The sequence below is a fragment of the Bombina bombina genome, chromosome 9 (assembly GCF_027579735.1).
Source record: "Bombina bombina isolate aBomBom1 chromosome 9, aBomBom1.pri, whole genome shotgun sequence".
Lineage (NCBI taxonomy): Eukaryota > Metazoa > Chordata > Amphibia > Anura > Bombinatoridae > Bombina > Bombina bombina.
This window is the reverse complement of record NC_069507.1, coordinates 117,762,095-117,778,873: the sequence shown is the minus strand read 5'-3', so window position 1 is coordinate 117,778,873 and position 16,779 is coordinate 117,762,095. Positions and strand designations below refer to the sequence as shown.

The 16,779-nt window shown below is 38.8% G+C and overlaps 1 protein-coding gene across 1 annotated transcript in view; it reads right to left on the bottom strand.

The window, feature by feature from the left end:
• The window catches only part of TNKS2 (tankyrase 2), a 107,819-nt gene extending 105,276 nt beyond the window's left edge, over positions 1-2,543 (bottom strand). The window contains exon 1 of the mRNA XM_053692919.1: positions 1,989-2,543. Coding sequence (XP_053548894.1) covers positions 1,989-2,184 — 196 coding nt within the window. The 5' untranslated portion in view covers positions 2,185-2,543. The remainder of the gene's footprint in view (positions 1-1,988) is intronic.
• Positions 2,544-16,779: the final 14,236 nt, after the last annotated feature.

Here is a 16,779-nt window from a genome sequence, read left to right as displayed (position 1 = left end):
CGGTATATACTTTATAGCATTGTTTTATTGCATGCATAACCATACAAAAGGGTTAAAAGCATGATTAAATTTAGATTCTGAGCAGCAAAACATTTACAGTCCAGAATTGAATAAGGCCAGTGATTTGTCCTTACATTAAAGGGACACTGAACCCAAAATTTTTATTTTGTGATTCAAATAGAGCATGCAATTTTAAGCAACTTTCTAATTTACTCCTATTATCAAATTGTCTTCATTCTTTTGGTATCTTTATTTGAAATGTAAGTTTAGATGCCGGCCCATTTTTGGTGAACAACCTGGATAAATTCATCCACCAATGAACAAGTGCTTTCCAGGGTTCTAAACCAAACAAATAGCTTAGATGCCTTCTTTTTCAAATAAAGATAGCAAGAGAAGAAAAATTGATAATAGGAGTAAATTTGAAAGTTGTATCTGAATCACAATAGAAAAAAAAATTGGGTTCAGTGTCCCTATAACCAGTTTAATTTAAATACGTGTTTAACCCCTTGATGGGATTAAACTTAGTTTGAGCATAATTGTATGTTATATGTAAGCAATAAGAGCACTTCAGTATCATACCCCATACATACATATGCAACTAAAATCTAGCTGCGTACTGTCTGCACCATGGAGATCATTTCCCTCTATTTTAATAACACATTGATTGTAGTGAATGTTTTTGTCCGGTGATTCATACATCAGAATATGATACTTTTAGTGGGCTAACTATACATTTAAAAAAAAAAAACACACACACACATTTCAAGAGCTTGCTCTCTTCCTCGGGTTTAAACTAATACTAATCAACATTATGGAATTTACAGGATAATTAAAAAGGACAGAAAGGGTTAAATGATGTCTGAGTACAGGGAGATGAGGGGGTGTTGTAAAATCCTGAGGTCTGAAATGAAAGGTGTAAAGAGGCAGACAGAAGCCAATATTAATCTTAACAACAATATCACTCTTCAGCAAGTGTTTGGATATAGAAACAAAATTAGTAGACTGTATTCATATTATATACAGCAATGTAATATATATTACCATATATGTATATTTTATTAAATCAGCTTGTATACAGTAAGTGCCAGTATCTTAAAAAGGTATATCATAGTGCAAAAATGACATGCGCTAAGGAAATAGAGCATGTAATTTAAGCACTAGCAAACCTGCAATGTGTGTAACAAACATAAAGGAGTTAAACACAGAGTTAAAGCTCTTGCAACCAACACTGGTTATTTGCTCAGGGGCAGCATCTACTCAGAAACAGCAGTGCTCTGCTGCTCCTGAGCAGTAATTTAACCCCTTTTTGTGTTCTAAAGAGAGGGTGAACTTTTTGCACTATAAGATCCATTTAATGAAGCATTTGGTTATTTTTTATTTGATAACAAGAAAAAAAAAATGTTGCTATGTAGATGTTTTTTGTGTGTTTGGTTTTTTTTTTTTAAACATTGTGTTAACAAATTGCCCCTCTTCAGGTTTATATTTTTAAAACTCACAAATAACAAAGATGCTCTCATGGGCACGAATCCACCCTACTTTTGGCAATCTCTCAAAATTGGAGCTGCATTGAACATTGCACTACAGTATTATCACTGACACAATGTAGAAAAAAATGCATAACAAACCTCAGCAGAGGAACATAATACAAAATAAAGATCCACAATTACTAAACATTTTAATAACACAAATATATTGTATATTTGACAAAACTGTAAAGATCACCTTTACTGAATATTAAATCCGGTACAGTTATATCCACCCCATTTTGCAGGTCACCTTCCAGTGCTATTATCGCCCACTTCCTGCAGCCCAGAGGACCACTTACCAACAGGCACTTAGACACACCCTGGGTCATCATATATAGGCCTAGACAATCTGATACTATAACCAGACGTATTTACAGCTGCTAAACGTAATCGGTACATATATCTCACAGCCTACGACGGGCTAATATAGAAAGCTTCACCCACCCCAAGACTGGTAATTACCTGCGGCGAAGTGGAGCGGAGTGGATTTCCTGCCTGCGGTGTCTCTGCTGTTTACATTCTCGGTGCTCACAAGCTTTCTAACTCTCTCCACGTCACCGTTCCGGCAGGCCTCAAACAGCTCCCGGGCAGGTTCCCCACAGGCGATCACATCTCCAACAGCCGATCCCGTAGCCATGGCGCAACGGCGGCCTGACATCCTCCACCAGCAGTCCAAGCCTGATAAGACTAGGGAGGATGTAGGGGACGCAGAAACGTGCACAGCCTGAGCTCCCACTCCGCACTCCCCTTTGATATTGCCCCGAGGGCTCACGGAGACCCGCAGCCCATCCCCTGGGCAGTCCGTTTGCACTTGGCCCCCACGAGCCGCCGTTTTGCTCAGTTTAGTAAGCAACAGCTATTGCAGACATTCCGTTCTCACGCCCCATCAGCGGCAGACTATTTACTAATTCCCCAGTTCTGTAACAACAAATATGGGTTCTTTCCGCTTTTGCTGTAGGTGGTGTCTACTTTGCGGCAGCAACAGCAGCGAGGCCTTGTGCTGACGTCACTGTATCACGTGACATATGCTGCTGCTAAGAAGAAAAACAGGGTAATCTAGAGCTGGTTAGGAATGGGAGGGATTGTGAGAAGTAGGAGAGGCGACAATGCCTACGTATGTCCAACCTGTGACAGGGCTAAAAAAAAGTATTGTCTGGTCTAGTGTAGTAAACTATTCGAGATTCGGAAATTACTGATCTATTTACTGTGGGGGGGGTTTTGTTATGTGACCCATCTGATTATTTTATATAGGTTTTACTCAGAACCCAGGACAACGTTTATAAAGTGCACGACACTATTGTGAATTAGAAAATCTAGTGGGAAACACAAGATTCGTCTGCAGTCTAGCAATGTATTAAAGGGACACTAAACCCTTTTTTTTTCTTTTCATGATTCAGATAGAGCAGCAATTTTATAATTTACTCCTATTAATATTTTTTCTTTGTTCTCTTGCTATCTTTATTTAAAAAGCAGGAATGTGATGCATAGGAGCCGGCCCATTTTTGGTTGAGGACCTGGGTTATGCTTGCTTATTGGTGGGTAAATGGCAGCCTCCAATAAGCAAGCGCTATCCATGGTGCTGAACCTAAAATGGACTGGCTGCTAAGATTTACATTCATGATTTTCAAATAAAGATAGCAAGAGAACAAAGAAAATTTGATAATAGGAGTAAATTAGAAAGTTGCTTAAAATTGCATGCTCTATCTGAATCATGAAAGAAAAAAAAATGGGGTTAGTGTCCCTTTAACCCCTTAACGACCAAGGACGTACGCCACACGTCCTCAAAAAAAATACAGTTAATGACCGAGGACGTGTGGCGTACGTCCTTGGTCTGGAAAGCAGCTGGAAGCGATCCTGCTCGCTTCCAGCTGCTTTCCGGTTATTGCAGTGATGCCTCAACATCGAGGCATCCTGCAATAACCCCCCTTGGCCATCCGATGCAGAGAGAGCCACTCTGTGGCCCTCTCTGTACCGGACATCGATGGCCGGTTTCGTTGGTGAGTGGGAGCCAGTCTAGGAGGCGGGTGGGCGGCCATCGATGGGCCGTATGATGTGGAGGGGGGCGGGATAGTGGGCGGGAACGCCGGGTGCGCGCGCGCGTGCACGAGGGTGCGCGCGCGCGCGGGGGGTAGGAAGCGGGTGGGAACCGCTACACTACAGAAAATTTATGGGAGAAAAGTGGCAGTGATTGCCAAATATATATATATATATATATATATATCGATCTAAGAGATCTGGGAGGGGTGGTGGGTTGGTCTTTTGGGGGGGGCAAGCTACACTACAGAAAATTATTTAAAAAAAATAATAAAACAATGTTTTACTATAAACTGGGTACTGGCAGACATCTGCCAGTACCAAAGATGGCTACTAATAAGTTAGAGGGGGATGGGTAAAGAGCTGTTTGGGGGGTATCAGGGAGGTTGGGGGCTAAGGGGGGATCCTCCAGAGCAGCATATGTAAATATGCCTTTTTTTATTTATGTTTTATCAAGGATAGCTTTTTTTTTTAGTACTGGCAGACTTTCTGCCAGTACTTAACATGGCGGGGACAATTGTGGGGTGGGGGAGGGAAGAGAGCTGTTTGTGAGGGATCAGGGGGTGTAATGTGTCAGGTGGGAGGCTGATCTCTACACTAAAGCTAAAATTAACCCTGCAAGCTCCCTACATGCTACCTAATTAACCCCTTCACTGCTAGCCATAATACACGTGTGATGCGCAGCGGCATTTAGCGGCCTTCTAATTACCAAAAAGCAACGCCAAAGCCATGTATGTCTGCTATTTCTCAACAAAGGGGATCCCAGAGAAGCATTTACAACCATTTGTGCCATAATTGCACAAGCTGTTTGTAAATGATTTCAGTGAGAAACCTAAAATTGTGAAAAATTTTACTTTTTTTTTTATTTAATCGCATTTGGCGTTGAAATGGTGGCATGAAATATACCAAAATGGGCCTAGATCAATACTTAGGGTTGTCTACTACACTACAATAAAGCTAAAATTAACCCTACAAGCTCCCTACATGCTCCCTAATTAACCCCTTCATTGCTGGGCATAATACACGTGTGGTGCGCAGTGGCATTTAGCGGCCTTCTAATTACCAAAAAGCAACACCAAATCCATATATGTCTGCTATTTATGAAAAAAGGGGATTGCAGAGAAGCATTTACAACCATTTGTGCCATAATTGCACGAGCTGTTTGTAAATAAATTCAGTGAGAAACCTAAAGTTTGTAACAAAATGTGTGAAAAAGTGAACAATTTTTTTTATTTGATCGCATTTGGCGGTGAAATGGTGGCATGAAATATACCAAAATGGGCCTAGATCAATACTTTGGGATGTCTTCTAAAAAAAAATATATACATGTCAAGGGATATTCAGGGATTCCTGGAAGATATCAGTGTTCCAATGTAACTAGCGCTAAGTTTGAAAAAAAGTGGTTTGGAAATAGCAAAGTGCTTCTTGTATTTATTGCCCTATAACTTGCAAAAAAAAGCAAAGAACATGTAAACATTGGGTATTTCTAAACTCAGGACAAAATTTGGAAACTATTTAGCATGAGTGTTTTTTGGTGGTTGCAGATGTGTAACAGATTTTGGGGGTCAAAGTTAGAAAAAGTGTGTTTTTTTCCATTTTTTCCTCATATTTTATATTTTTTTATAGTAAATTATAAGATATGATGAAAATAATGGTATCTTTAGAAAGTCCATTTAATGGCGAGAAAAACGGTATATAATATGTGTGGGTACAGTAAATGAGTAAGAGTAAAATTACAGCTAAACACAAACACTGCAGAAATGTAAAAATAGCCTTGGTCCCAAACGGTCAGAAAATGGAAAAGTGCTGTGGTCATTAAGGGGTTAACACAGTGAATGAGTCTGCAAATGCTTTAAATGCAATTGTTTTCAATAGCCAAATTCCACCCACCACTTGTATAATAAGGACACTAAAGGCAAAATAAACTTTAATGATTCATAAAATGCATGCAGCTTTAGAATACTTTCCAATTTACTTCCGCTATGAAATTTTGGAGTCTTTTTACATGCACACTTTAAAGGGACAGTATACATCATAATTGTTAGTGTTTAAAAACATAGATAATGCCTTTACTACCCATTCCCCAGCTTTGCACAACCAACATTGTTATATTAATAAACTTTATAACCTTTAAACCTCTAAATTTCTGCTTGTTTCTAAGCCACTAAAGACAGCCTCTTATCACATGCGTTTTTATTTTTCTTTTCACAACAGGGGCATGCTAGTTCATGTGAGCCATATAGATAACGTGCTAATGCCTGTGGGTTGTGGCAGACAATAGATAATAAATAAAAAGTCGTGATCAGGGGGCTGTCAGAAAAGGTTTAGATACAAGGTAATAACAGAGGTAAAACATTTATTTATATAACCATGTTGGTTATGCAAAACTGGGGAATGGGTAATAAAGGGATTATCTATTTAAACAATAACATTTTTGGAGTAGAATGTCCCTTTAAACAGCACAAGTTCCTACTGAGCATGTGCACAAGCTCACAGGGTATATGTATACTTGTCTGTATTTTTTTGTCTGTCACATGATACAGGTTGCCAGAAAATGGGAGGGAAAAAATAATTTGCCAGAAAAAAATCTGCTTATTTGAAAATCAGACTGTGTTATTGCATTGTATTTTTATTATGCACTTATTAATTATGAAATTCTACTGTATTTAGTGATCATATAGCAGCCAATCTGGACTTGGTACTACCGGGGTAGACAAGATTAGCCACAGTGTTTGTGTTAGCAAACTATCCATTGTCTAGCAGTTCCTTCTCTGCAAAATCCATTTTGGGATGGATATGTGGTAGTGTTAGACTTGTGAATCCTGGCTTATGCACTTCAGTTGTCGAAATTAGAAAATGGTTAATTTTCAGGCTTAAATTACATGGAAAGGGGGCTTAAAGGGACATAATACTCATATGCTAAACCACTTGAAAGTGATAACTGTTAAAAGCTGAAAAGAAAATATCACCTGAGAATCTCTATGTAAAAAAGGAAGATATTTTACCTCAAAATTTCTTCAGATCACCAGAGTATGTGTTCTGGTAACAGTTATACTTCAGCTGCTGTCTATCTGCAAGTTAAAAAAAAAAAAAAAAACAATAGCCAATTAGCATCAGCTGTGCCAAAGTAATGTTTTGCCTTTGCTGTGATCTCATGAGATTTCACTAGATTTCATAGAATTTACTTAAACTGAATAGGAAAATAACATGATCTCCCTGGGGGACACCTGTGATCTCTGATGAAGCGCATCTGAGCATGCAGAAAACGCATCAGATCTCCCACAGCTGCCCTTCCACACTATGTGTGCATGTACCTTTACAGCTTGTTTAAACCACCTTTGCAACCGAGATCCGGATTCTATCCTTTTCTTGCTTTCGCTGTACATTTTATACAAGCAAATTATTTTTGTTTGCACATTTACAAATATGATTCTTTAAAAAGTGATCTCTTAATGTCTGCATTTTTTATCATGCATGTCACACACTGTTGATTTAGGGGATGCAAGGTGCATACATGTTTCCTCCTGTGAGTGTTTCTGTGGGTGTCTGTGTTTAGGTCTTTGTGCTTTGGTTTGTGTCTCTATGAGTGTGTATGTATTTTTTTTCTGTGGGTCTCTCTGTGAGGGTGGGTGTGTATGTCTTTGTACATTTTCTGTGGATGTCTGTGAGGGTGTGTGCATATGTCTTTGAGCTTTTTCTATGGGTGTCTCTGTGAGGGTGTGTGCATGTTTGTCTTTGTGTATTTTCTCTGGATGCCTCTGTGAGGGTGGGTGTGTATGTCTGTGTTTTCTGTGGATGTCTCTGTGAGGGTGTCTGTGTTTTCTGTGGATGTCTCTGTGAGGGTGTCTGTGTTTTCTGTGGGTGTCTCTGTGAGGGTGTGTGTATGTCTTTGTGTGTTTTCTGTGGATGTCTCTGTGAGTGTGTGTGTGTATGTATGTATGTATGTCTGTGTTTTCTATGAATGTCTCTGTGAGGGTGTGTGTTTTCTGTGGGTGTCTCTGTGAGGGTGTGTGTATGTATTTGTGTATTTTCTGTGGATGTCTCAGTGAGGGTGTGTGTATGTATGTCTTTCTGTGTTTTATGTGGTTGTCTCTCTGTGTGTGTGTATGTCTTTGTGTTTTTTCTGTGGGTGTCTGTGTGTGTGAGTATGTCTTTGTGTGTTTTCTGAGGCTGTCTCTGTCGGTGTTTCCTTGGGTGTATGTGCAAGTTTGAGTTTGTGTGTGTGTCCATTGTCTATTCCTTTTTAGGACATTTTGACCTTACTACTGATTATTCTCATCTTTCTACAGACTTTGAGACTAATGAGACCTTTCCGGAAGTCACCTAATCCGCCATTTAACCTTTAAATTATTGTTTAGGCAGTTCAGGGCCCTTCTGTTGTCATCATTTAATTGGCATCTTCCTTTACAAAAAAGATAACCAGAACTCCATATTTTGTTTCCTAAATTTCATCTTTTTTTACAAAACTGTAGTCTACCTCATTACTTGTCAGATCAATGTAAACAAGTGCTGAGTGTCTGTTTAGGTGTCTGCTAGAGTGTCTATATGTGAATCCTTATGTGTGAGTGTGTGTGTGTGTGTTTCAGTGTATGAGTGTGTCTGTGTGTTTGTATGTTACTACATTTACAACATTTCCAAGTTTAAATAGACACTTAAGAATAAAGTGCATATACATTTGAGTAACTTGGTCAAATATTGCACATGTCAAAGGGGGGGGCCCTGATCAATGGTTAAGTCAGGGGCCCCAAAATTTCTAGTCTCGGCCCTGCAATTCGACCTTGGTAGATAAAACTTAGCTTTTATTTCCAGCACAAAATTAAAAACGTGGTCATTTTGACCTTACAGTATCTACTGTATAAGCCATAGAGAGAAGGAAGGAACAGATCCGGCTTATGCATTTTGGCATAGGCCGTAGTCATAGCATAGGGATCTATGCTCCTTTCCTCTATTTAAAACACAAACAAATTTTCTGTTGGTCACACCAGGTGACACACCTTCTCTCCTATTGGACATTGTGATTAGGTGTTCTCTATTGCTCACAACACCTGTCATCCGATCAGTATTCTTTCAGTTATTTAGTGCACAGAGTGATTATTCTATTGCAATGCTTAGGTACTTGGCAAACTCTGCTAAATAGTTTATCATCTTATGAATTGGCACTAGTTTTGATCTATGCGCTATTTGTGCTGCCAATCATTGCAGCATTTATTGTTCTCAAATTTTGTGAATGTGGATTGCAATGAATAATGGGAAATTCTGGCTTAGAGTACCCACTCTATATATAATATGAAAATTAATTAAAGATTAAAAACACTTGACAGACATATTTACACTTTGCTTCAAATTTAAAATCAAAGTTGGAGAATAGATCCGAATTTTAGAACTCAAAAGGTCTCAAACATTAGAAACATGTATATAAATGTGCATTTACTGATCCCTAGGAAAATCCATTGTTAGAATCTACTATTACTGTTTAAAATGTCGGTTAGTAAACGTAATTCAAGAATGAAAATTGTATATATTGTAGACATGGTATCTGATAAGTTTAGGGATCAGTAAATGCACAAAATTCAGATCTATACTCCAACTTTAACTTCAAATTTGAAGCAATGTGTAAATATGTCTGTCCAGTGTTTTTAATCTTTAATTAATTTTTATATTATATACAGTATCCCCCAAAAGTGAGTACACCCCTCACATTATATCTTTTCATATGACAACACTGAAGAAATGACACTTTGCTACAATGTAAAGTAGTGAGTCTACAGCCTGTATAACAGTTTAAATTTGCTGTCCCCCACAAAATAACTCAACACACAGCCATTAATGTAAAAACCGTTGGCAACAAAAGTGAGTACATCCCTAAGTGGAAATGTCCAGATTCGGCCCAATTAGCTATTTTCCCTCCCCGGTGTCATGTGACTCGTTAGTGTTACAAGGTCTCAGGTGTGAATGGGGAGCAGGTGTGTTAAATTTGGTGTTATCGCTCTCACACTCTCTCATACCGGTCACTGGAAGTTCAACATGGCACCTCATGGCAAATAAGTCTCTGAGGATCTGAAAAAAAGAATTGTTGCTCTACATAAAGATTGCCTAGGCTATAAGAAGATTGCCAAGACCCTGAAACTGAGCGGCAGCACGGTGGGCAAGACCATACAGCGGTTTCACAGGACAGGTTCCACTCAGAACAGGCTTTGCTATGGTTGACCAAAGAAGTTGAGTGCACGTGCTCAGCGTCATATCCAGAGTTTGTCTTTGGGAAATATACGTATGAGTGCTGTCAGCATTGCTGCAGAGGTTGGGGGGTCAGCCTGTCAGTGCTCAGACCATATGCCGCACACTGCATCAAATTGGTCTGCATGGCTGTTGTCCCAGAAGGAAGCCTCTTCTAAAGATGATGCACAAGAAAGTCTGCAAACAGTTTGCTGAAGACAAGCAGAAAAAGAAAGAAAAAAAGGGTGTGGGAGGCAGTCTGTTCAAATGTATATAAAACACTGCTAATTATAAATTATCAATCCAATACATGTAGTAAATGTATTACAAAATAGTTCACAACTCTGCTTATTGCTATAAAGATACATTTATTTGTACTTAGACATCAAATATAAAAATAACAAAATATATCCGTCACAATAGTCTCAATTAGGTATATTAACCTTAATCCTAAAACATAAAAACAATAAATGCTAGTTAATGTCTGAAATTGTTTCTAAAAAATAGTTTACTAGTAACCTTCTAAACATTTGTGGCTAATAAGATCAACTTGAATCGTGCATATTAAGTATCAAGTGCACGATTCAAGTTGTTTTTACTGTGACGGATATATTTTGTTATTTTTATATTTGATGTCAAAGTACAAATACATTTATTCATTCATAAGTTACTTTTTGGAAGTTTCTGCTTTCCTGAAAATAATACAACTATAATATTGTTATTATATTTAAGGAAGGCACTTAATCGCAATAGTACCACTACCACTCTGTGCAGCATTGCGGTATATTTATATTATAGCACACATCTATTTAACCCTTTGGGGTAGCTCTGTTAGCTCCAGTAGCTATTGGTTGAGAATGCTTTTTGCTGTAGCCCAGAAATGTGTTGTGTTGCTACATTATCACTGTCTCCATTACTGAGAGATCGATACAATATTCTCCCTCATATTTGCATAGCCAACCTGGCAACATTGTTGCAATCTTACTTTATTTGCATGTTTTATTGTTTACTGCAATTTTAGAGATTTGATCACATGCTACTATTATACTTAGCTCCTTAATAGTCTCCTTAAAAGCGGTGAAGTCGGTACCAATCCTAATAGTTCGGTCTTGTGATCGCTGAACTTCTGTTTTTAAAGAACCAATTTTTGATTTAATAAAGATTATTATTTAAATTTTAGTCCATTAAATGTGGTTACACCAAGCACTATCAACATTACACACTACTTAAAGGGACACTGAACCCAAATAGTTTCTTTTGTGATTCGGATAGAGCATGCAATTTTAAGCAACTTTCTAATTTACTCCTATTATCAATTTTCCTTTGTTCTCTTGCTATCTTAATTTGAAAAAGAAGGCATTGAGGCTTTTTTTGTTCAGCACTCTGGACAGCACTTTTTTATTGGTGGTTGAATTTATCCACCAATCAGCAAGAACAACCCAGGTTGTTCACCAAAAATTGTCCGGCATCTAAACTTACATTCTTGCATTTCAAATAAAGATACCAAGAGAATGAAGAACATTTTATAATAGGAGTAAATTAGAAAGTTGCTTAAAATTTCATGCTCTATCTGAATCACGAAAGAAAACATTTGGGTTCAGTGTCCCTTTAATTTCTCTCTGTGGATTCAAGCGTATGCTAGAAGTGTATTCTTTGTGCATAACAGAGGATCCTTTCTCCTCTGTGAGTATATTTGTTGTAATTTAACCTTAATACACAGCGCCCTCAGGCCTATTTTTTTTTAAATGTATACACATACTAATTTTAATATAGGCTTATTATATAACCCCTCCAAGTAGTGTCATTGGTTCTCCTTCTTTAGAAGCACTTATATATATGTCTATATATGTATACATATGTATTTATGTGTTTATATGTGTATTTATGTCTTTAAATACACACATATATATATATATATATATATATATACATATAAATACATATGTGCACACATATGAACACACACACACACACATATATATATACATATATATATCTATACTATAATCGCGTTTGTAACGCGTGTGTCGCTATCGCCAGTTGCGCACGCATCCTCAAAGGAATGTTGGCTGCGCGAGGCAGCCAAAAGAATCCATCTGGATGCAGCTTCAGGTGAATTCCGAAAATGGATTCTTTCACCACCCTGTCATTTTCGGAATTCACCTGGATGCAGCGTAGGCAAACAAAGCATTAGGGGGAAAAAACACGCAACCACATGAAATATTAACGAAAAAAACATGTAACCGCACTCACGAAATAACAAAAAAACATGTAACCGCCCGCACAAAATAATAAAAAAAAAAATAACTGCCCGCACAAAGTATTGTCAAACACCTAAACCGCCAACCCCCACATCGTAAAATAATAAAGTAATTAACCCCAAAACCGCCAATCCCCCACATCACAATAAACATTATTAACCTATTAACCCCTAAACTGCCAACCCCCACATCGCAATAAACCTAATTAACCTATTAAAGGGTGAACCCAATGTTTTTCTTTCATGATTCAGATAGAGCATGCAGTTTTAAGCAACTTTCCAATTTACTCCTATAATCAAATTTTTTTAATTCTCTTTGTATGTTTATATGAAAAGCAAGAATTTAAGTTTAGATGCCGGCCCATTTTTGGTGAACAACCTCGGTTGTCCTTGCTGATTGGACAGCACTAATAAACAAGTTCTCTCCATGGTTCTGAACCAAAAATTTGCTGGCTCCTTAGCTTAGATGCCTTCTTTTTCAAATAAAGATAGCAAGAGAACGAAGAAAAATTGATAATAAAAGTAAATTAGAAAGTTGCTTAAAATCGCATGTTCTATCTGAATCATGAAAGAAAAAATTTGGTTTCAGTGTCCCTTTAACCCCTAAACCGCCAACCCTCCACATCACAATAAACCTAATTAACCTATTAACCCCTAAACTGCCAAACCCCCACATTGCAATAAACCTAATTAACCTATTAACTCCTAAACCACCAACCCCCACAACACAAATAACTAATTTAATAACTAAGCCCCCTAGCCTAACAACCCCTATATTAACTCCAATGACATAAACTAAGTTACAATTAAAATAAAAAATCCTAACATTAATTTAAAAATAAAACCTAACATTAAATTACAAAAAAATAATCTAAAATTACAAAAAATAAAATTCTAAAATTACAGAAAAAAATAAACAAAATTATCAAAAATAAAAAAAATAAACCTAATCACTATGAAAATAAAAAATCCTCCCCAAAATAAAAATACCCCCTAATCTAAACTAAACTACCAATAGCTCTTAAAAGGGCCTTTTGTAGGGCTTTGCCCTAAGTTAAACAGCTCTTTCTCTTGTAAGGTGTATCCAGTCCACGGATCATCCATTACTTGTGGGATATTCTTCCCAACAGGAAGCTGCAAGAGGATCACCCACAGCAGAGCTGTCTATATAGCTCCTCCCCTAACTGCCACTACTAGTCATTCTCTTGCAGCTCTCGACACGATAGGAAGTAGCAAGAGAGATGTGGTGAATTTATGTAGTTTATCTTCAATCAAAAGTTTATTATTTTCAAATGGTACCGGAGTTGTACTGTTTTAGCCTCAGGCAGAAAGTTGAAGAAGAGTCTACCTGTGGTTTTTGATGATCTTAGCAGGTTGTAACTAAGATCCATTGCTGTTCTCACACATAACTGAAAAGATGAGGTAACTTCAGCTGGGGGAATGGCGTGCAGGATCTCCTGCTATGAGGTATGTGCAGTTTAAATTTTTCTAGATAAATGAATATGCTAGAAAATGCTGTTAATACCGGATTTATTTAAGGTAAGCCTGATTACAGTGATTTAATAATGACTAGTATCGTGCTTGCTGTAAAAGGTAATATTCTTATTACTTTCTCACATTACTGAAAATAAGATAACGTTTGCTGGAAGTGTTTAAACGTTTTTTTCTACATATTGGTGATAAAACTTTATTGGGGCCCAGTTTTTTTCACATGGCTGGCTAGATTTTGCCTACGGATAGTTTTTTATGGCCCTCTCACTGTGAGTACAGGTTGGGAGGGGCCTAATTTCAGGCCTAAATCGTGCAGTAGTTTTTGCAGCTTGAGACTTCCAGCTTCCCTGAAGGAGTCCCCTGAACACTTAGGGCCTCTACAAAGGGTTTTTGTGCCTTCAAAAGTCATTGTATGTGCAGGTAGGGCCACAGCAGAGCGGTGGCAGTTTGTTGTGACTGTTAAAAAATGTTTATATGGTTTTTTTTATCCGGTTTTGAAACTAAGGGGTTAATCATCCATTTGCAAGTGGGTGCAATGCTCTGTTAGTCTATTATACACACTGTAAAAATTTCGTAAGATTTACTGCTTTTTATCACTGTTTTTCAATTTCTGACAAAATTAGTTTCTCTTAAAGGCACAGTACCGTTTTTATTTTTTGCTTGTTTACATTTATCAAAGTGTTTTCCAAGCTTGCTGGTCTCATTGCTAGTCTGTTTAAACATGTCTGACATAGAGGAAACTCCTTGTTCATTATGTTTAGAAGCCATTGTGGAACCCCCTCTTAGAATGTGTACCAAATGTACTGATTTTACTTTAAGTTATAAAGATCATATTCTGTCTTTAAAAGATTTATCACCAGAGGAAATTGACAAGGGGGAAGTTATGCCGACTAACTCGCCCCACGTGTCAGAACCTTTGACTCCCGCTCAAGGGACTCCCGCTCAAGTGGCGCCAAGTACATCTAGCGCGCCCATGGCGTTTACTTTACAAGACATGGCGGCAGTTATGGATCATACCCTTACAGCGGTATTGTCCAAACTACCAGGGTTACAAGGAAAGTGAGACAGCTCTGGGACTAGAAAAAATACAGAGCTCTCTGACGCTTTAGTAGCTATGTCTGATATCCCCTCACAATATGCAGAAGCTGAGGCAGGAGACCTTCTTTCTGTGGGTGATTTTTCTGACTCAGGGAAGATGCTTCAACCTGATTCTGATATGTCTACATTTAAATTTAAGCTTGAACACCTCCGCGTGTTGCTCAGGGAGGTTTTAGCTACTCTGGATGACTGTGACACCATTATAGTGCCAGAGAAATTGTGTAGATTGGATAAATACTATGCAGTGCCTGTTTACACTGATGTTTTTCCAATACCTAAAAGGTTTTCAGAAATTATTACTAAGGAATGGGATAGACCAGGTGTACCGTTCTCTCCCCCTCCTATTTTTAAGAAAATGTTTCCAATAGATGCCGCTACACGGGACTTATGGCAAACGGTCCCTAAGGTGGAGGGAGCAGTTTCTACCCTAGCTAAGCGTACAACTATTCCCGTTGAGGACAGTTGTGCTTTCCTAGATCCAATGGATAAAAAGTTAGAGGGTTACCTTAAGAAAATGTTTATTCAACAAGGTTTTATCCTCCAGCCTCTTGCATGCATTGCCCCGGTCACTGCTGCTGCGGTCTTCTGGTTTGAGTCTCTGGAAGAGGCCTTACAGGTAGAAACTCCATTGGATGATATACTTGACAAGCTTAAAGCGCTTAAGCTAGCCGATTCATTTGTTTCTGACGCCGTTGTTCATTTAACCAAACTAACGGCTAAAAACTCAGGTTTTGCTATACAGGCGCAAAGGGCGATATGGCTTAAATCCTGGTCAGCTGACGTTACTTCAAAGACTAAGCTTCTCAACATTCCCTTCAAGGGGCAGACCCTATTCGGGCCTGGACTGAAGGAGATCATTTCTGATATTACTGGAGGAAAAGGTCATGCCCTTCCTCAGGATAGGTCTAATAAATTAAGGACCAAACAAACTAATTTTCGTGCCTTTCGAAACTTTAAGACGAGCGCGGCATCAACTCCCTCTAATGCAAAACAAGAGGGAAATTTTGCCCAGTCCAAGCCGGTCTGGAGACCTAACCAGGCCTGGAACAAAGGTTAGCAGGCCAAGAAGTCTGCTGCTGCCTCTAAGACAGCATGAAAGATCAGCCCCCGATCCGGTAACGGATCTAGTAGGGGGCAGACTTTCTCTCTTCGACCAGACTTGGGCAAGAGATGTCCAGGATCCCTGGGCGTTAGAAATTGTGTCCCAGGGATATCTTCTGGACTTCAAAGCTTCTTCCCCAAAAGGAAGATTTCACCTCTCACAATTATCTGCAGACCAGATAAAGAGAGAGGCATTCTTACATTGTGTTCAAGACCTCCTAGTTATGGGAGTGATCCACCCAGTTCCAAAGGAGGAGCAAGGGCAAGGCTTCTATTCAAATCTCTTTGTGGTTCCCAAGAAAGAGGGAACCTTCAGACCAATCTTAGATCTCAAGATCCTAAACAAATTTCTCAGGGTCCCATCTTTCAAGATGGAGACTATTCGAACCATCCTACCTATGATCCAGGAGGGTCAATACATGACTACCGTGGACTTAAAGGATGCTTATCTTCACATTCCGATACACAAAGATCATCATCGGTTTCTCAGGTTCGCCTTCCTAGACAGGCATTACCAGTTTGTGGCTCTTCCCTTTGGGTTAGCTACGGCACCAAGAATCTTTACGAAGGTTCTGGGGTCACTTCTGGCAGTCCTAAGGCCGCGGGGCATAGCAGTAGCCCCTTACTTAGACGACATTCTGATACAGGCGTCGAATTTCCAAATTTCCAAGTCCCATACGGACATTGTTCTGGCATTCCTGAGGTCTCATGGGTGGAAAGTGAACAAAAAGAAGAGTTCTCTATCCCCTCTCACAAGAGTTTCCTTCCTGGGAACTCTGATAGATTCTGTAGAAATGAGGATTTACCTGACAGAGGACAGGTTGTCAAAACTTCTAAATTCCTTCCGTTTTCTTTATTATACTTCTCGCCCTTCGGTGGCTCAGTGTATGGAAGTAATCAGCTTAATGGTAGCGGCAATGGACATAGTTCCGTTTGCCCGCCTACATCTCAGACCGCTGCAACTCTGCATGCTCAGTCAGTGGAATGGGGATTACACAGATTTGTCCCCTCTACTAAATCTGGATCAAGAGACCAGGGATTCTCTTCTCTGGTGGC